Raw genomic sequence first — 18,120 nt, 5'->3', positions numbered from 1 at the left:
ATTGAGTACAGAACATAACGACGATAAAATTAGCGGAGAAGAGACGGATTATAAGCCAGACATAATCTTGCATTACAATTCTACAAAAGGTGCCGTAGATACTATGGATAAGATGGTAAATGAATATTCTTGTAAAAGAGCCTCTAAGAGATGGCCATTTGTTTTGTTTCAAAATCTTCTAGACATTGCAGGTCTGAATGCATATGTACTGTGGACGACAAAGAATTCCGTTCGTGCGTATGAAGCTTCTCACAGACGCAGAGAATTTTTACTAAACCTGGGTCAAGAACTTATAAAGCCCCATAACGATAGGCGACTACAAAGTCCACAAAAATTCCATAAGCGAATTATAAACGCGATGTACGAATTATGCCCACCGCCACCAAGGGAGAATCGCGAAAACGACGCCACCATCTTGAAATCCTCAGGGCGATGTTTACTTTGTCCACGCAAGAAGGACCGCAAAAGCAGAAAAACGTGCAATTCTTGTTAATTCTTTATTTGTGCTGAACATCAAACAACCACAACAATTCAAACAATAATATGTACAAAATGTAAAGCTAATCAAAAAAACGATAATTAATTTTTTCAAGACACCATATATTTTTTTATTGTTACTTATATTCAATAAAAAATACTTGCATTGGTTTTAATTATGTTTTAACTAAAATTATTGCATTATGTTAATATTTAATCTATAAAAATGCATGGGGTACATAATGTACCCCCTCCGTCAACTACAAAACAACTTGACCCTTCGGTAGCGAAATGACTTTGCCCCTGTTACTGATAACCATGGTTTTTGTTTTCTTTGTGTTTATTGTTAAATCAAACTGTTCCCCAGTATTACAAATTGTGTTTAGTAACGTCTGCAGATCTGTCTCACTTTCAGCGATAATAACTGTATCGTCAGCATAACGGATGTTATTTATATTTTCACCATTTATCTTGATCCCTTCTGTACAGTTTTTAAGTGCTTGCGTAAATAACTCTTCGGAATATATATTAAATAGTAATGGTAAAAGTACACAGCCCTGTCTCACACCTCTACTTATCTGTTGCGCATCCGTGCTATTTCCATCTAATGTTACCACAGCTTGCTGGTTCCAATAGAGATTTCTCACTATTTTAATGTCATTTTTGTCAAGTCCTTTTCTCTTTCGACGTTGTTTAACTTTGTCGAAAGCTTTCTCATAGTCTATAAACGCAACGAATAGATATTTTTGTTGGTCTCGGCATTTTTGGGCAAGAGTTGTGAAACTATACAGAGCTTCCACTGTTCCGAAGCCGTTACGAAAGCCAAAGTGTCTATTACTCATATCCGCTTAGCACTTTCTGAATAATCTTGGATGTATAATCTTTAAAAATGTTTTTAATAAGTGTGACATTAAGCTGATTAATCTATAGTCATTACAGTGTTTGAGGTTCTTGGTTTTTGGTAGAGGAACAAAGGTTGATAACAGCCATTCTGTAGGTATCTCACCAGATTTGTATATGTTGTTAAAGAGTATAGTTATTGCACTTAAATTGTCTTCGTCTATGAGTTTAATCAGCTCGATATGAACTTCATCTGGCCCAGGGGCTCTACCAGATTTTGAGTTGTTTATAGCATGTTGGACTTTAGATTTTAATATTATTGGAGTTTCCTCGTTATCAATTTGTGTTGGTTCCGTTCTTGTGTCCATGAAAAGATCTTCAGTATATTTAGTCCAAACTTGTTTTATTTCAATTGGGTTATTAATAGGTTTGTTGTTTTTGCCAAATAATCGGTTAGGTGTATTTGTTCGTGATTTTCCAGATAATTCTTTCACTTTTTTATGTAAATTATAATGATCATGCTTTTTCTGCAATTCCTTCACTTGATGCACGTTTCCATCATTCACTTTTCCTTAGCCTCTTTTATTTTGTTTCTTAATAATTTATGTTTTTTTCTGTACTTATTTGGGTTTTTGTTCCATCATTTTCAGTATTTTTTGAGTTATCCAAGGTTTTCGGCTTTTTGTTTTTTTTTTATAGAGTTTCTTTCTGTATTTTTACAACAGTATCTTTGATTTTGCTCCAAATACTGTTCACATTCTCAGTGTTTTTCATTTTTGATGTTAATTTCTTTATTTCTTGATTGATACAAGTTGGAGCCGGATATTTTAACCTTCTGAATATTATATATAATTATATACTTGTTAAATAATACATTAGTACCTATTCATAGTATCTGAATAAAATTACATACCTATACATCCTCGAGGGCCTTCTCCAAAAGGAAGAAAATATGAACCACGTAAGTTATAATAGTTTTCATTAAATCTTTCTGGCGTGTAAGAGAATGGATTTGGGAAAATATTTTCATCCATTTGTAGACCATAAACTGGAAGTAGTACACATGTTCCACTCTCTATTATCACATTCGTATTTGGTATGGTATAATCAGTGTTGCATTTTCGTTCCAAAAATGGAAGCACCGGATACATTCTTAATGTTTCTAAAAAGAAATTAATACAATAAACAAATATGATATTTATTTTATTATTTATTATTTTATTTATTTTTTTATTTTATTTTTTTTTGAAAATTTTACCAATTTATTTTGCAGATATGAAAATTATATCTATTTTATATATACATATACACGTTACGATAAATTGATAACGATTTAACTGTACCGTTAAAACTGTAGAGGAAAGGATATGGGCTACCTATTTTGTATTTCTTTATAAAAAAAAATAAAAATTCTTTTTTAATTCCAAAGGTACGTAAGAATACAAATATTTAGTTACTTATAACCTGCCCAAATTCATTAAAAATTGTACTTTTGCGTCGTTTGAATAATGATCCTAAATATTGCCTACCCCGAAAAATGTGTCTTAAATTTGTGTGAAATGAGATAAAAGTGTGACAAAGATATTCTAATATCTAAAATACAAACAATATATCAAATAACTTATAGGCAATGACGTATGTGTTTGATTTTCTCAAGTTTTCTTTTTTTTTTTTACTAGGTGAAAAAACTATTCGCAAAAGTCACATACATATTCTTCTTTTTCGGCCCCAGCGCACTCGTTATGTGCCCACAAATGGCACATGAAGCACTTGACCCATATTTCACCAAGATTATCCTCTGAAAAAAGTGCTTCGCGAAACATACACGTTACGTCAGCTGCGTCTTGTGGAGGCTGTGTAGAAGGAAACTCATTGCAATCGCTTTCATCATCTGCAGGCACATATTCCTCCTCAACCTTGCTACTAGAAAACGATTTCTTTTTTGGTTCTTTGTGACTTTGGTAACCTGCTAACGTTTTTCTTTTTTATTTCTTTCCCTTTTCTTTTTTCTTTGCCTTTTCCTACGTCGTTTTGCTCCCCTTTGTCTTTGTTGAGAGATTGGATCAATTTATTTTTGTAAGGTGAAGAGGTTATCCCTGAACACTTACTTGGCTTACACATACGATTGGAGGTTTTTTTCTCCAATACTGGCACAGGAGAAACATCATATGGTGTTAGCAGAGATGTTCTTGAAGACCTAGCTTATTCTCAGATAATTTTCTTTTTACACCAAGCTCCGCACAAGGCCTTCTGGAAGGCGTTGCAGATGTAGATGTAGATGCAGAATTAGATGATACATTATTGTGGCTGGAACAGCAATCTCGTGTGCTCTTAGAATTGATAGAGTTATCATCAGAATTTGTAGGCTCATTTGAATTGACAGCAGCGGTTGAAACGACGATCACCTTACCATCTTCATCACTCGCATCATCAGGTGCGGCTGTCGAAGTATTTTCTGCTTCAATATCAGCTGCCATGAAATCGACATACGTAAATATATTTTTGTTTAAGGGATAAATTCCTGTAGATCTAAATCCATTAACGCCAATCTCTAAAGTTTGGCATTTTAAATAAGCTCTTCAAAGAGCTCTGACACATCAAATGCACTTAGTGGACTATTATTGTGGCGCAACCAGACCCTGATCTCTTCGCTGTAGTAAGCCTTAAGAACACCCATGTAAGTTTTTTCCAATGGCTGGAGTTTCTGGGTGCAATGGGGAGGCAAGACAATTATAGTGACATAATTCTTCTTCTTCTTAGTCGTTAACCTGATGCAGGTATCGTGATATCATGAAGCTATTAGCTAAATTTCCCAATGTTCCTCCACGTTTTTCTATCTTCTGCCATTCTAGCACATTCTGACAATGGAGCGCCAATGGTAGCAACAATATGGTCCGTGTATCGTGTGGGAGATCTACCTCTATTTCTATTGCCTTCTACTTTTCCCTGGATGGTAAGTTTTTCAAGACCATTTCTTCGAAGCACATGTCCAAAATAGCTTATTATTTGTTCTGATATTTGTGTTCTTAGTCTTTTCTTTATGTTTAGCTGGTCCAGTATGTATTCATTTGTTCTTCGGGCCACCCATGGTATTCTCAACATTCGTCTCCAGCAGTACATCTCAAATACATCTATGTTCTTTTTGTCTTTCTCAGTAAGGGTCCAGCATTCCGATGCATAAGTAAAAACTGGAAAAACTAGACTTCTTACTAGTCTCATTTTTGTATCGGTAGTTATTTCATGGTTTTTCCAAATTTTTGTTAATTTTGCCATAGCGCTTTTTGCGATTGCTGACCGCCGCTTTATTTCTTTAGTACAGCCTCCTTTGTTGGTTATTAATGAGCCCAGATACACAAATTTATCTATAACAGCGATATTGTTTATCATGACCAGATGATTTTGATTGTTGTTAGCTCTGTCAATTATCGTGATTCTCGTTTTATCTCTTTTTATTTTAAGGCCCATCGTTAAGCTCACGTCTTCTATCCGTTGTAGCAGGTGAATCAATTCAGCTTCAGAACTAGCGAGGATAGTAGTATCAGCTGCATATCTCAAGTTGCAAATCTTCTTCCCGCCAATGGTGATGCTACCGTTCCAGTCCTCAGTAGCTTTGCGCATTATCCATTCACCATACATGTTAAATAGAGTTGGGCTTAGTATGCAGCCTTGTCTCACGCCCTTTGTGACCCTGAAACTATCGGTTAGTTCCCCATTTATTCTAACTCTGGCATAATTGTTATTGTACAGGCTTTTAATTAGCAGTATCAGATGATTGGGGACTCCCATTTTAGACAAAACCTGCCACATTTTACTCCAGTTGACCAAATCGAAAGCTTTACTATGTGACATGATTATCTCTAGCTAAATCTATGGCTACGTGTATGGCTGTAATGACCATCCATAATAAGCAGGACTGGTAATGTTTCTGTGGGTTTCACTGTGTCAATGAAATGTTGAAGCTCCTTTTATCCATTGCTGATTAATATTTTTACGTGGAAATATCATCATTGGTGGGATGAATTGGCCAGCCCTGCTCATCGATATCACGGCGGTTATCAGAGAGCCCCTTTCAGCAGAAGTTAATGATGCAATTTGTCGTTTCCCTTTTCGGCCTACTACCTGTGCAATCTTGTTTTGTATAACCGTAAGACCTCTCTCGTCTATATTGAAGATACATTTAGGTGGGTAAAATCGTTTGTCATATTCTTTTTTCAGAACATTCAAGAATAATGTGACATTTTCTTTGTTAAAGCCTCTTGCTCGTGAATATGAAGTTCGTTGGTCGTCGTGCTGATAGCTCTTTATGATATGCGTTGCAGGAAAAACCTGCCTGCCGTATTACCTCCAAACAGATGTTTGATATTGTTCCTGGAAGCTAAGATGTACGCCATCCTCCTAAGATCTTTTCTGGTTAATCTATGAAATTTGCTTTCATTTCCAAAATATAACGAACTAACTCGTCCTCAAGATCATCCCCAAGACAGTTTTATGCCTTAACTTTATTTGAGCAGCCTGAGAAACAATTATTATAAACTGGGAAATATCTACCGCTGTGGCGCCATTACTACGGTGATAGTTTAACTTCGCCAAATAATAGTCAAAATGTAGAGATATGCAACGAATAGCTGTGAAACCTACCTAGACCATATAACAAGACCAGCCCATATTTGCAGCCTTTCCTCTACAGTTCGTCGTTCATTCCACTACCATACACGCTACGATAGATCATTACGATTTAACGGTACCGTTATAACTGTACAATTCTCTTCTTATTAATAATTAACAATTTTTATGTGTAATTTTTATTTCATTTTCGTTGTTCGCGACGGTTTTGACTGACGATGAAGTGATAGCTGTCGTGGGTTTAATATTCTCCTTAAAGAAGATAAAACAGCGAAGAAAAACGTAGCATTTGGTGTAAAGACTGGCTGATTAAAGCAGAAGTTTATTCTCTGTGTGAATTTCTTGAAGGAATTTAAAATGTTTTCAAAATATTAGCATGATTTCCTAAAGAATGGATGATGATAAAACTACGATACTTCTACTAACCTAAATCTGCTGTCTATGGTAGCGCCAATTATCGAAAAGAAAGATACTTTTATAAGAAATGCTATACCAACATACACGTATCCATAAAACTGTGCATTTCCTCGGATTGCGATAAATCTATTGACATTTTTGGACTGTTCCGTTCAACGGTACCGTTTTTAAAAGTTGTATAAAACTGTGCCTCTTAAATACATAAATATTTGACTCTTTAACATAATTAGATAATTTATTATACAAACGAACGCATGTTGGGTAAGTACTCTTGCCCACAACGGTCAAGTGACGAACAGGGGTCACCAAATCATTTCTGTAACGAAAATTGTAACCACTCATTAAGGAAACATCATTTCTGCAAATAAAATTGCATCTATGTGGCGTTACATAAACAACACAACTAAAAATATACAGCGAAATTACAGTTAAAATATTTAATTGTTTAAAAACTGGTCTACAGGAATCCAAGCGCTTTCTAAACGTCATGGTACGAATAATTTTTTTTAAGAACAAGCACCTTATTAATTCGCGAGAAATTTCCCCAACAAACTAATCAATATTGCAAAATTGACTGTATCTAGGAATACAAAATTCCTAAGTTGCCATAGAACATAGTGCACAGACAATCTTCCCACTACATAATCAACGTGAGAGCTCCAAGACAAATTAGAATCCAGGTAAACACCTAACAACTTAGTGGAGTGGCTATTTACCACTGACACATTGTCAAGTTTTACTAATGGACTCATCTGCATAGTAGAAGCTTAAAAGGTTGCCATATTGGTCTTTGATCCATTTAAGATTAGGGCATTATTTAAACAGTAATGAGTCATACTTTTTAGAAGACAGATTGCTTTTTGTACTACATGAAGAAAATTATTGGAATTTAGTGCAACTGTGGTATCGTCAGAAAATTGAGTGACATAACAGCCTGATTGCTGTTCAACGTTTTCTACTCGAACACTTGCATCAGAAAAATTATCTAATGGATTCCGAACCAAACATGTAGAGCTATCGTTTATCAGTTGATTTAAATCATTGACGAAAATCAAAAATAAAAAAAGGCCAATGATACTTCCCTATGGAACTCCAGAGAGGACACTTTCTTCTAAAGAAAATATTATATTCCCATTTACACTGACCTTAATTTTTTGAAACCTTTTTAATAAAAAGGTGTGGATCCACTTTAACGCAGTTCCTCTAACACCACTATGATAAAGTTTTTCCAGCAGTATTGGATGATTTACAGTTTCAAAAGCTCATGCTAAGTCAAAAAACAAACAGATAACTTTATTACCCTTATCAAAGTTCGATAAAATATGATTGCACAGCGCTAGCACTTAATATTAATGGGGCAAATAAATTTTGGGGTAGTAGATTCGTAACATTAGTTTCTTATTCAATGATAATAATCAATAGTGTTAATTGATTACCATTGAATTTATATTTTCTGCGTTATATTTTCCTGCGCTTAATTTATTCTAATCTATTCTTACGGTTTCAAAAGAACGACGTGAAAGAACTCTGTTGCTTCAGAAAGTTTAATTTTTACCTTAAGCATGTTTTTTTATATTGCATATTGTATTTTTGTTTACAGTAAATAATTATAAAAAATATTTTTTTTAAAAATAAACTACACAATTTTTCTTACCGAGAAGGCACATCTCCAAAAACGGCATGTCTTGAACAGCTTCGTAAGAAAGATCACCATGTTTTTTTAAAACTGACTTTATTTCTTCTCTTAACTTTTCTTGAATATCTGGTTGTTTAGCTAACTCATACAAAGTAAAAGAAATTGCGCTGCTAGTTGTTTCATATCCAGCAATGAAAAATTGTATGGATATACCAGAACACTTATCTAAAATTAATGTATGTTTTAAATATGTTTGTATTGTTATTATAACTATAACTAAAATATATATTTCTAAACAAAGTAATACATTTATTTTCTAATGTATAATAACGAGCCATAAAAAACGTAAAAAAAGCAAGTCTTAGATTGGAGCATTGGATGAACTTTCGGACAGTTGGTAATTTCCATATAAGGCATTCAAAATCAATATTATATAATATATACAGGGTGAGTCATGAGGAACTTTACATACTTCTACCATATGTAAAGTCCCTCAGGGAGCATATCATGTGGCCACTAAAAAATGTCAACTCCTCTTCTTTATTAATTAACAGGGTGATTTGTGTAATTGACGATTTATTTCATTTTACTGTAGTGTTTATACGGCTCATTTGATTTATTTAATTTTTGCATGATACAGTTCACTACTATCAAGCATTCGACTGGTATTAGCTAAACTAAAAAATTCCAGGACTGGCTTTGGAAAAATTAATTTAGGGAATCGTATTAAATATTACACCTTGTATAATTTTTTTTTAAAATGCAATAAGTGATTTTCAAACTATATAAATAGCCAATGAAAACGACATATGCGACAATGTTGTCGCACTTTTATTAAATTTTTAGTGAACGATCAAATCTTACCAAAAATAGAACAACCATAATGAAGTATCAAATTATAAGGTATTAATTTAAACAAATGTTATAAATTTCAAACATTTTAATTAAAATGAGTTCCTACAACATAATCTAATACGTAGAAAATTAACATCTTAACTGTCACTTTGTATTATCTCTAAGATAGAATCAATTGTTTTTCAATTTTAAATTTTTACTCATAGATCGTATTGGGGCATTATTTTCGATAAATAATAAATTAAATTAATTAAAAAGTCAAACCTCTTGTATGTGTTAGTTTTTGTTGATTGTAAATGATTAAAATTTTATGTCAAATAATAATACATTGCATCAACTGTACTAAATAAAAATAAATCTAAAAAAGTTTAAAATGAAGGTTGGCGTTGACCGTTTGACGTTTCTTGATATTTTATACCCATTGTCATTATTGTCATTATCAATTGTTATTTATGTGTACAAGAATACATATTTCTTCTGTCATATCTACGTTAAGTACATTGTGTTAGTTTTGGTAGAGCTTTTGTTACTTTCGTTCAAAATGCCACATCAGTTTTCGACCACAGAATATGCAGACATAATATTTGTTTATGGATTCTGTAATGGGAATGGTAGGCCTGCTAGTAGAGAATATCGCAGGAGATTTCCTAATCGTCGAACTCCCAGTCATCCAACATTTGGGTCAGTTTTTAATTATTTGCGAGAAAATGGCACTTTTCCTAGTGGAACAACAAAGCGACATGTAGATGAAGCGCAGGAAGATGACATTATGAACGCCGTTACTATGAACCCTACAATAAGCACTAGACAAGTAAGTCGAGAACTCAATGTTACTCAATCAAAAGTAAGTAGAGTCTTACAAAAAAATAATCTATACCCATATCACATTCAAATGGTTCAGCGACTACATGCTGGAGATAAGATCGATAGGTTGGAATTTTGTAAATGGATTAACAATAATCGACCAACGCTATACAGGACACTATTTACAGATGAAGCCCAATTTACCAGAGACGGGATAAATAATTCACGAAATTCACATGTGTGGGCAGAAGAAAATCCCCATGCTATTCGAGAAAAGTTAAGTTCTCAGTTAAGGTTTTCGGTTAACGTGTGGATTGGTGTCATAAATAACCAATTAGTAGGTCCTCACTTTTTTGATGGTCCTTTAACAGGGCAGGTCTATTTGAACTTTCTACAAAATATTTTGCCGAATTTGCTTGCCAACGCGAACGTTGCTATCCGAGGGATGTATTTTCAGCATGATGGGGCACCCCCACACTTTTTACTGGCAGTGAAACAACATCTCAATAATGTTTGTGGTAACAGGTGGATAGGACGTGCAGGTCCTATTTCGTGGCCTTCAAGATCCCCTGATTTCAATCCCGTTGATTACCATATTTGGGGACGATTGAAGCAACTAGTTTACGCAGTGAATATTAATACCCGACAACAATTAATTGATAGAATTATACATTGTTGTAATACTATTAGAAACGATCCCCAGAGTATCCGTAATTCAATACGTCAATTAACAATTCGGTAACAAAAATGTGTACAGGCTGCAGGGTTCCATTTCGAAAATCTATTTTGAATTATTTTTATTTTGTTACCATTATTGTATCTTTTCCAGTTCTAATTTATGGGTTTATCATAACTACGTACATATTTTTAGTTTTTTTTAAATTGTTCTTCGTTATTGTTAGTAGTTACTGTTTTTTGTTGTGCAGTGACTCAGTTTATCATTTCAATTAAAATGTTTGAAATTTATAACATTTGTTTAAATTAATTACCTTATAATTTGATACTTCATTATGGTTGTTCTATTTTTGGTTAGATTTGATCGTTCACTAAAAATTTAATAAAAGTGCGACAACATTGTCGCATATGTCGTTTTCATTGGCTATTTATGTAGTTTGAAAATCACTTATTGCATTTTAAAAAATATATATACAGGGTGTAATATTTAATACGAATCTCCAAATTAATTTTTCCAAAGCCAGTCCTGGAATTTTTTAGTTTAGCTAATACCAGTCGAATGCTTGATAGTAGTGTACTGTATCATGCAAAAATTAAAAAAATCAAATGAGTTTAATAATTTAACCCAATTCAATGAGATTCCGCACATCAATGATCTTAAATGCAGAACTTCAAGGAAAAGTTATTTACAATTTTTAGGCTAAAATACAGGGCTTTGAGAGCAAACTAAAATTGAAGAAACAACATCGAAAATTTTTAGAATTCTTAAGTGAGCCCTGAGAAAATTTCTGGTGTTGAAAAATGCAAAGCTTAAAAATTTAAATTCTTTTTAGCATTGATGCTGCAATCCACAATTCACAACAATCCTTTTTTTAAAAAACACTTTATTTTTAAAAAAATTTTGCCTCCTATCACTTTTTTTAAAAAACAGTTTTTATTGAGTTCGGCACTTTTCATTAACCTTTAAAAAATTACGTGCAACTAAATAAATGCCTTACATGAATTAACAAGTACAAAAAATGTCTATAACCTCTATAAATATAATATTACAATAAATGTTCAAAATTACCCCCATTTTCTTCAATACACATTCGGTATCGTTTTAATTAGGAAAACCGAATGCGGTGAAAAATCATATTTTTCTGACGAAATTAATTTGCAGCTTCAATTATTCTAACTCTTAATTGATATTCATCCTCTATTGTTACAAAATACACTTTCTCTTTCATAAACCCCCAAAAGCAAAAGTCCATGTGGTTAAGACCTGGACTTCTGGGTGGCCAAGAAATAGGTGCGTCACGACCTCTTCCAATACACCGACCAGGACACTGCCTGCAAAGGTATTCCAGGACTTCATTACTGTAATGCGGTGGAGCGCCATCTTGTAGAACCCACATATTTTGCCTTATTGCAATATTCACTTATTCCAAATACTCTTGTAAATCGTTTGCCAAGAACTGCAAATAATTATAACCATTTAAATTGTTGGGAAGAAATACTGGGCCTATTAGATTGTTATCCAGAATTCTTGTCCAAACATTAACTTTCAAAGTCCTTTGGTGATGAATCGTTTTTATGGCGTGAGGATTTTCGTCGGTCCAAATGTGCTCGTTATGATGGTTTATTATTCCATTTCTACTGAAGGTAGCCTCGTCGGTAAACTAAATATTTTCCATTAACAACCAATCGCAAATCCAATCTTTTAGGATAATCTTCAACCAATAACTCTTTAACCGTTGTTAAGTGATAGGGTTTAAGTAGCTGATCCTTCAAACGCGTCCAAACCCTTACGTGACGAACATTTAGTTAAGCAGCTATTACCCTTGTACTTGTTCCAGGGACTTCTTTGATTTCCAGCAACTTGCGGTTGGAATGTACCCGTTTCCCGTAAACGACGATCAATGGTTAGAAATAATCGTCTATCGGGTGTATTTCGATTGGGGTATCTTACTGCATAATGCCTTGCGGCTGTTGCACTATTTTTTTGACATTCACGTACGATATTCCCGATAGTTTATTGAAATAATAATTTAATTTGATCCAACTTACCCAAAGTTAAATGCATATCTGCCATTTCCTGAAATGTGTAGGCCATTGTAATATCAAAATTTTTAATATTAATCTTATTCACACAATAAATGATAGCTTCAAATTATTGACTATTATTGATGGAACTGTTTGTAATTATTGTATCCGTAGAAACTAATTATTGTAATTTTAAAGTCAACTAGGAAAAAATTAGTTCTTCGAAAAAGTGATAACAGGAAAAAAAGTTTTAAAAATAATATGTTAAACTAATGATGCCACAAAATTCATTTGATTGGAACGTACTCAAAAGTTTGGGGGGATTTAGGCTGCACGCAAAAAAACAATTTTTATTTTGTAAATTCAACTTTTTTTGTGTACACTTTTGTACTAAGGTAAGTTGGATTCAATCAATTTATTTTTGTCCCCGTAATGCGTGATTTAATTTATGACATACCTTTTTGAAACACCCTGTATATATGAGTTCTTCTGGGTTATGTGTTGATGGTGAATACTAATAAAGTTTTTTATAGAGCCATACAAAAACATTAGATATGCTTAAATCTAAATTAAATATATAATTGGTGATTGAATTAAAGTGTTCGTGTTTATTATTTTGTCATCAAAAAAAACTCAAGGTTACTTATTCGTTTCCCTGATTGTTTGTAATTAAATTGATAATACATATTTTGCAATTTCTCGTCATTAAGTTAATTTATAAATGAATTAAGTAGGTATCTCACTGTGATACTGTGCAGCAGCAAGTATACCATAAAAAATATTAGTATAAAGTACCCATTAATATTTCTCTACTATATTACCTATATTATAAATAAATTGCAATGGATTCACACGAGCAACCAATTAATTATTTAAATATATTTTGGTTTATACGAAGGTTAAGGACAAATACTGTTGATTTAGCAATTAATTAATTTAAGATGTTCTCTAATAGTCCAGTTACTGTGGCATTTTCCCTTTAAATTTTTTATAACTGCACCGATTTATCTGAAATTTTTACAGTGAGTAGTAAATTACTCAAAAAACATAAGTTATATGGTGCCGATGTGTGCTTCTACCCCTGGGGTGGTTGGCACCCCATCTAGGAGGTTGAACTTTTTACACTTAAAATAACCCCTGGAATTAATATAGAATCAAATTTTAAACAAAAAATGTCATATAAATTTTTTTCGCTAAATTAATACTTTTTGAGTTATACGCACTTGAAAAAGTAAACTTTTCGCAAAAAAGAACATGTTTTCCAATTATTTTGTACGAATAACTCAAAAACAAAGCGTTTTATTGAAAAATCTATAATGAGCAAAAATAAAGCTTATAAAAAAACAAAGAGATTGTTTTTTTACTTAGTTTTATAAGTACAATAATAACCGATTTATAATTGTTTGAAGATGACTTTTTGTTTTTGGGATACTATACTCGATGCATTTAACATCAAATATCGGAAAATAGACATCTTTTTTGATAAAAACTCATACGACACTTTTTAAAGAGCTAGAAAAAACCTTTAAAATGAGCTATGTTAAAAGCCATTTCGATTAAAACAAAGCGAAATACGAAGGAAAGAATTTAAATTACTCTAGCGTTTAAAAAAAACGAGCAGTATAAGTAACACTATTTCGATCAGAATTGAAATTAAACGTATATCTTCTACAATTCATTTTATTTTAGTGTTATTTATAAGTTTTGTAAGTTAAGTCTGTTTAAAATGCGTATTTTTTAAAAAAATCATGTTTAAATTAAAAAATCTTTTTTTTTTAATTATCTAAAAATTTACATTTTTTCAAAATAAATCTAAAACTATAAGAGATACGTGAAAAATGGTTATATACCGAAATGTAGTTTTTTTCTTAACAAACATTATGATTTTTTTATTTTTGTTGTAGCTCAAAAAATAATAGAGATATAGCCAACTAAAAATAGTGCAGTTAAATTATCATCTCTTGTACCAACTGTAAGTGCCCTGAATGAGCATATCAAAAGAGTTTATTTACAAACTCAGATATGGCTTGGAAACAAAGAGATTGATATAACGGATTGGGCATGGTTCAATAGTGATGATATTTTACAACCAATAAAAATGAAAAGTTCACCTGCACCAGAAGAACTATTGAAACTGATTTTTTGCAATTGCAAAAAGGGTTGCGGCTCAGCGTGTGGCTGTCGTAGACTAGGTCTATTTTGCAATGCTACGTGTGGAACATGCTCTGGCGACAATTGTCAAAACTGTCCTGCAATAGACGAAGAGGTGGAGTTAGAATACGACGAGAATGACGCTTCAGACAATGAATAATTTGATATATTATAAATAATTTTTATTTTTGTAAATATATTTTTCGTATACTTTCTAATGTAAAGTATTTTCATGCATAATTTTTTACAATAAAAACATCATGAGTATACTTAATTTTTTTATTTAGACATTTACCAAAGGGGAATTTGTTTCGTGAGCATAGAGATGGTTTTTAAGGGTTGAAAATGAGCAACCAATCAAAAAATATTTTATTGATAAGAAAGGAATTTTTGAATATAAATGTACATTAAAAACTTTTGAAGTTGTTTAAAAAGATTTTTTTATATATTTTGACATAGGGGGTAGTTTTTAAGGGTTGAAGTATTGCAATCAACCAAAATTATTTTATATAAGCAGAGAATTACATTGTAGATGATATAAATGCACTACAAAAGCGTTTGAACCTGTTAAACGATTTTTTACAATTATTTTTATTAGAAGGGGTGGTTTTTAAGATTATTTAAGGGTTGAGAATGTACACAATATCCATTAATATAATTGACAATATTTCAGTTACCTAATTTAACACGATTTAAATCCATAAAATGCTTTAATATAAATTTTTTTCATTATTTTCAATAAGGGGTGATTTCACGCTTTAAAAATAAAAAGCTCACCTATCGCATATATAACTTTTGAAGAGGGAGGTAAGATAAGCCTAATTCCAAATTATTAGCAAAATCGATTCAGTTATAAAAAATTTAGAGGTATTGACCTCTTTTCCTCCACAGTGACTGGAGTGTAAGAACCATGGACAGAGAGAACTATAAATACTTTACTTTTCATATTTCTTGCTTTCCGTATAGATACAATATCCATCTGCATATTGTATGCGTTTAAATATGATGTTGTTTATTTGCGTATTATGTATGTTAGAAGTGTACAGATTGAATAAGATTGGCGATAATACTGAGCCTTGTGATATACCGTCATAGTTATGTCAAGATCCTATTAGCTTTGGACCTAGCTTATTAGCTTAAATAAGTTATTATTATCTTGTCTGTACAGATACCGATAATATGTTGTGTAAACGAAATCAATTTGATTTTGGCATTTAAAAGAATTTTACTATTTTGTATTTTAACGTTAACAAACAAACCAATCTATATGCTCCTTCAATATCCAAGAATATTGCTGCTAAATAGGTATTCCTAGTTAGGTTATTCTGCAATCTACGGTAATTCTGCAACAAGTGTTGTTATAACGTCTAGCTAGAGTTCAAACATTTTTTTTTGTAGCCAAACGAGTTTTCTAAGACTAAATTCCCTTTCACTAACCACCAATCTAATCTAAATTTTATAAGCCTTTCTTGGTATTTCTAAGATTATTTTGAAGTAGTCGATAACTATGTTATTTTCGATGATATCATTGAAGACGTTAAAAAGAAGATTTTTAGTGATATCTGGTAGGTTGGGTGACATTGAGTATTTGACGTGATCGATTCCAGAATCGATCACGAAGTATTAATGTGGTTTTTAAGAACAAAGTCCAATTCAGTTTTAGAAAAAGGTTTTAATGACAAGTGATTATTTGGCTGATGAGTAGACTTCGGCAAATATGCATATTGCATATTTTGCATATTGTGCATATTTTATGCAAATATTTCATATTTTGGCATATTTGTATAAAAGTTTGCATAAAGTGCATACAAGTTCAGATTTTTATACTGTATTTGAAAATTTTTAAACATACCAATTTATTTCAATTCTTGTATAAAATTTTGTAGTCATTTTAATCAAGAAATGATCTAAGTACGTAATCTCTACAGGTACAAAACATTTACAATTTCAAAGAAGATCAATTTAAGTAGCCCTCAACATTCTTAGAAAGTCTCAGTCACTGAGGCATTCAGTTATTGGATAATCGCTAAGGGTTCGCTCATTTGCATTTTATGATCTAATCCCCAAATCTATCTACAATTTATTGTATCTTAACAGCAGGTAAACGGCTAATAGTTTTGTTCCTAATTTAGGGATTTTCCAAAATCTCCCAGTTTATTGAATTAGGTACCTAAACATTTCTAATTTGATGCTCAGATTTGTAAATCATTTTTGTTTTGATATTCAAAGCGTAAACACTCGTTGTGCGTAACAAAAAGGAAGATTGTGATTTTATAATGCCTAAAACAACCAGTGCTTCAACTTGGATTAAACCTTATAAAGAGCTGTCTATGGATATGGGAAAAATCTACTGTTCAGTCTGTGGCAAAATTGTAAGTATCTAATATTTTCTATTAAATATCTAATATTTCATACATACAGGGTGTTTTCAAATGACACTTACAACGTTTGACTGTAGATACTTCTCGAAAAATTGAAAAAACGATATAGTTAATGAGGGGTCAAACTTATTTACTTTTCGAGATACAGGGTGTTAAAATTAAAAAAAAATTAAATTCTTTTAGTTAATAATAACAATAACTTTAAAACCAATAAACGTATTTACTTGAAATTTAGTACTCGTAGGTTGTTTTTAAATGAAAAATAGCTTCCTTTAGTGAAAAGAAATTGTCCATGGTACAATACAATGGTGTGTATTTAGAAAAATTTTTCACCTTTACTTTTTTATTGTAATTGAATTAACAAAAAAAAAACTTTTGTTGAATTTTAAAATAAGTTATATGATGTACTAATGGTTAGTAACAAAAACTAATTTGTGGATTAATACTGCATTTAAAACACTTAGCGAGTGATTTTTTTTCCAAACCAGTTATTTGATTAACCAAAAACACCTTGTATATTTTTATATTTTAAAGGTTGGGTTAAAATAAAGGTTTTTATTTTTATTTATAGATAGCATGTGAGAAGAAATTTCAGATACACCAACATGTGAGAACTGCTTCACACATTGCAAAAAAAGGAAAAATAGGAGGAAAACATCAAACTTCAATGGCTAAATGTTTCCAATCTACTTCAAAAAAATTAGATGAGCAAGAAACTTTTAATGAAGACTTGTGTTGCGCATTAGTGTCTGCAAACATACCGCTTTCAAAATTAGCAAATGTAAATTTTAGTTCTTTTCTAAAAAAATATTGCAAACTTAATGTTCCAAGTGATCGGTCTCTAAGAAGAAATAATGTGAACGGGCTATACTCGTCGGTGTTAATTAATATTAAGGAAGAAATTGCAGATAATTATTTTTACATATCTGTAGACGAAACCACTGATTCCTCAGGAAAGTATATTGCTCATTTATTGATTGGTGATCTTAAAGAAGATACCTTACCAAAATCTCATCTTATTTCATGCCAGCAACTTGAGAAAACAAATGCTTTAACAATTTCGCGTTTTATACAAGAAACATTAGCAACTTTTTTTCTTCCGACAACTATTCCTTCTAATAAATTTCTGCTTATTTTATCGGATGCTGCTCCTTATATGGTGAAAGCAGGACAAAATTTAAAAATATTTTTCCCAGATTTAATACATGTTACTTGTGTAACGCATGGATTAAACAG

At 31.9% G+C, this 18,120-nt stretch overlaps 1 protein-coding gene across 1 annotated transcript in view; it reads right to left on the bottom strand.

Annotated features, from left to right (window-relative positions):
* The window catches only part of LOC140446081 (cytochrome P450 6k1-like), a 40,833-nt gene that overhangs the window by 8,790 nt on the left and 13,923 nt on the right, over positions 1–18,120 (bottom strand). The window contains exons 5-6 of the mRNA XM_072538605.1: positions 8,012–8,218; positions 2,231–2,479 (exon numbers count right to left, since the gene is read on the bottom strand). Coding sequence (XP_072394706.1) covers positions 2,231–2,479; positions 8,012–8,218 — 456 coding nt within the window. The remainder of the gene's footprint in view (positions 1–2,230; positions 2,480–8,011; positions 8,219–18,120) is intronic.

The sequence above is a fragment of the Diabrotica undecimpunctata genome, chromosome 7 (assembly GCF_040954645.1).
Source record: "Diabrotica undecimpunctata isolate CICGRU chromosome 7, icDiaUnde3, whole genome shotgun sequence".
Taxonomy (NCBI): domain Eukaryota; kingdom Metazoa; phylum Arthropoda; class Insecta; order Coleoptera; family Chrysomelidae; genus Diabrotica; species Diabrotica undecimpunctata.
The sequence above is the reverse complement of the archived record's forward strand: the minus strand, read 5'-3'. Positions and strand labels throughout refer to the sequence as shown.